Source organism: Salvelinus fontinalis, chromosome 39 (genome assembly GCF_029448725.1).
Source record: "Salvelinus fontinalis isolate EN_2023a chromosome 39, ASM2944872v1, whole genome shotgun sequence".
In the NCBI taxonomy this organism is placed as follows: Eukaryota; Metazoa; Chordata; class Actinopteri; order Salmoniformes; family Salmonidae; genus Salvelinus; species Salvelinus fontinalis.
In genome coordinates this window covers 26,763,909-26,765,688 of record NC_074703.1, presented here as the reverse complement: position 1 = coordinate 26,765,688, position 1,780 = coordinate 26,763,909, and the positions used below count along the sequence as shown (strand labels likewise).

Sequence of the window (1,780 nt, the reverse complement as noted above, 5' to 3'; positions counted from 1 at the left end):
AGACGTAACAACGTTACCGAGCATGAGGATGAAGTCTGGGTCTTGATAGAGGTACAGAGCGCTGTTTTCACACGCAAACACCTCATTGGTGGAGAACAACTCCAGGGCTTCCTAAGAGCGATAACATGAGAATGGACAAACATTAATCTTTCATTCAAAAGGGACATTATGGTGACACCAGAAGAGGAGAATATCATCACATATATTACAGGTCTACCCACCAGAGTGCTGTTGATGGGCTGTTGGTCAGGTTTATGTATACTTCTGAACTCAATGGAATGTGAACCTTCAAGTGAAGAAAAACAAAATAATTATACTGTAGCATGATCTAATGAACGCCAATGGTAATCCCAGAACTAAAATATTGCGTAATTTGTTTAGATGAATGGATACAGGACAGTGTTTGTACTTAGATCAAGTCTTAACAATGAGTGGAAAGGTGGAAGACCTATACTTACCTGGGAAGATGGAGAATATCCACTCCCGAACCATGACACCATATTGAAGTGTCAATTTGTGTTCCACAGTAGTGGCAACTGTCAAAGATGAAAATGTGTCCTCTCTCCAAATGGATTTCAATTTGGTGGTGTTCAACAGTAAATGTCCTTCTGGCCAACTGTAGAGAATCAAAGTGAACAAGACACATAGGTGTAAGTTAGTGCAAAGTGCATGGTTCAGAAGTTTGGCGTGATTATGTGTTTATTTAATACTGGACTTATTTACCTGCCAAACAAGGAATTGTTGCTTATCTTCCAACATATGGAAAACGTAAAACTACTGCAGCTTCCTGCAGATTGTAAGAAGCTAACGTTACATGTCATAATTAACTCATGAAAATCAACCAAACCCCGCGTCCCGGGAGGAAAATAAGCTAAATACATGTTTGTGTGTAACTCAGAATTGATGTGGAAACAGCATGGTCACTCAGTATCAATTACAAACACAACAATAACGCACTTAGCACGCACATGCTACTTACCGAGAGATATCGTGTGAGGTACAAGAATGAACAATATAAATGGAAACGCGAAACAGGTCCTGAAAAAGCAAAGTCGGTGTTCTTTATCAATAATCATGGCCACCTTAATTCACCATTCGATTAATAATACAAGAACGAAATTAAGTATTTGTTTAGCCTACATGTTTCTTGCGACTGTTAATTTGCACTCAGGTATGGGTAAGCGTGATTGAGTTGACGAAAACAAACGAGTGACCTGACGTCATCGATTTATAATGATTGACAGGTGCAGGTCAATCTGATAGGACCCACTGTCTTGGTGCAGGTTTGATCACATATTATTTGCACAATATCATATATTATGATGATTAAGAAAGGAGAAAATAGAGAGAGCTGGTAGTGTCAATGATCAGATAAATTGTGATGAACTTTCATATATTTTGTGGAACATTAATTTTGAGCAACATGGTAGACTCATGCCAATTTTGTTCCAAATAATTAGGTTTACTATTTGGAGGGAGGCTATGAATCAAATCAAATCAAATGTTATTAGTCACGTGCCGAATACAACAGCTGTAGACCTTACAGTGAAATGCTTGCTTACAAGCCCCCAACCAACAATGCGGTTTAAAAAATATGAATAAGAATAAGAATAAGAAATAAAAGGAACAAATAATTCAAGAGCAGCAGTAAAATAACAATAGCGAGACTATATACAGGGGGTACCGCTACAAAGTCAATGTGCGGGGGCACCGGTTAGTCGAGGTAATTTAGGTAATATGTACATGTAGGTAGAGTTAAAGTGTCTATGCATAGATGATG

The 1,780-nt window shown here is 38.2% G+C and overlaps 1 protein-coding gene across 1 annotated transcript in view; it reads right to left on the bottom strand.

Moving 5' to 3' along the window:
* The window catches only part of LOC129838658 (uncharacterized), a gene marked incomplete in the record, with an annotated part of 13,112 nt that extends 11,920 nt beyond the window's left edge, over positions 1 to 1,192 (bottom strand). Inside the window, 6 exon segments of the mRNA XM_055905779.1 lie at positions 18 to 111; positions 222 to 286; positions 459 to 616; positions 724 to 787; positions 980 to 1,038; positions 1,141 to 1,192. Of these exon segments, the coding sequence (XP_055761754.1) occupies positions 18 to 111; positions 222 to 286; positions 459 to 616; positions 724 to 787; positions 980 to 1,038; positions 1,141 to 1,142 (442 nt within the window).
* Positions 1,193 to 1,780: the final 588 nt, after the last annotated feature.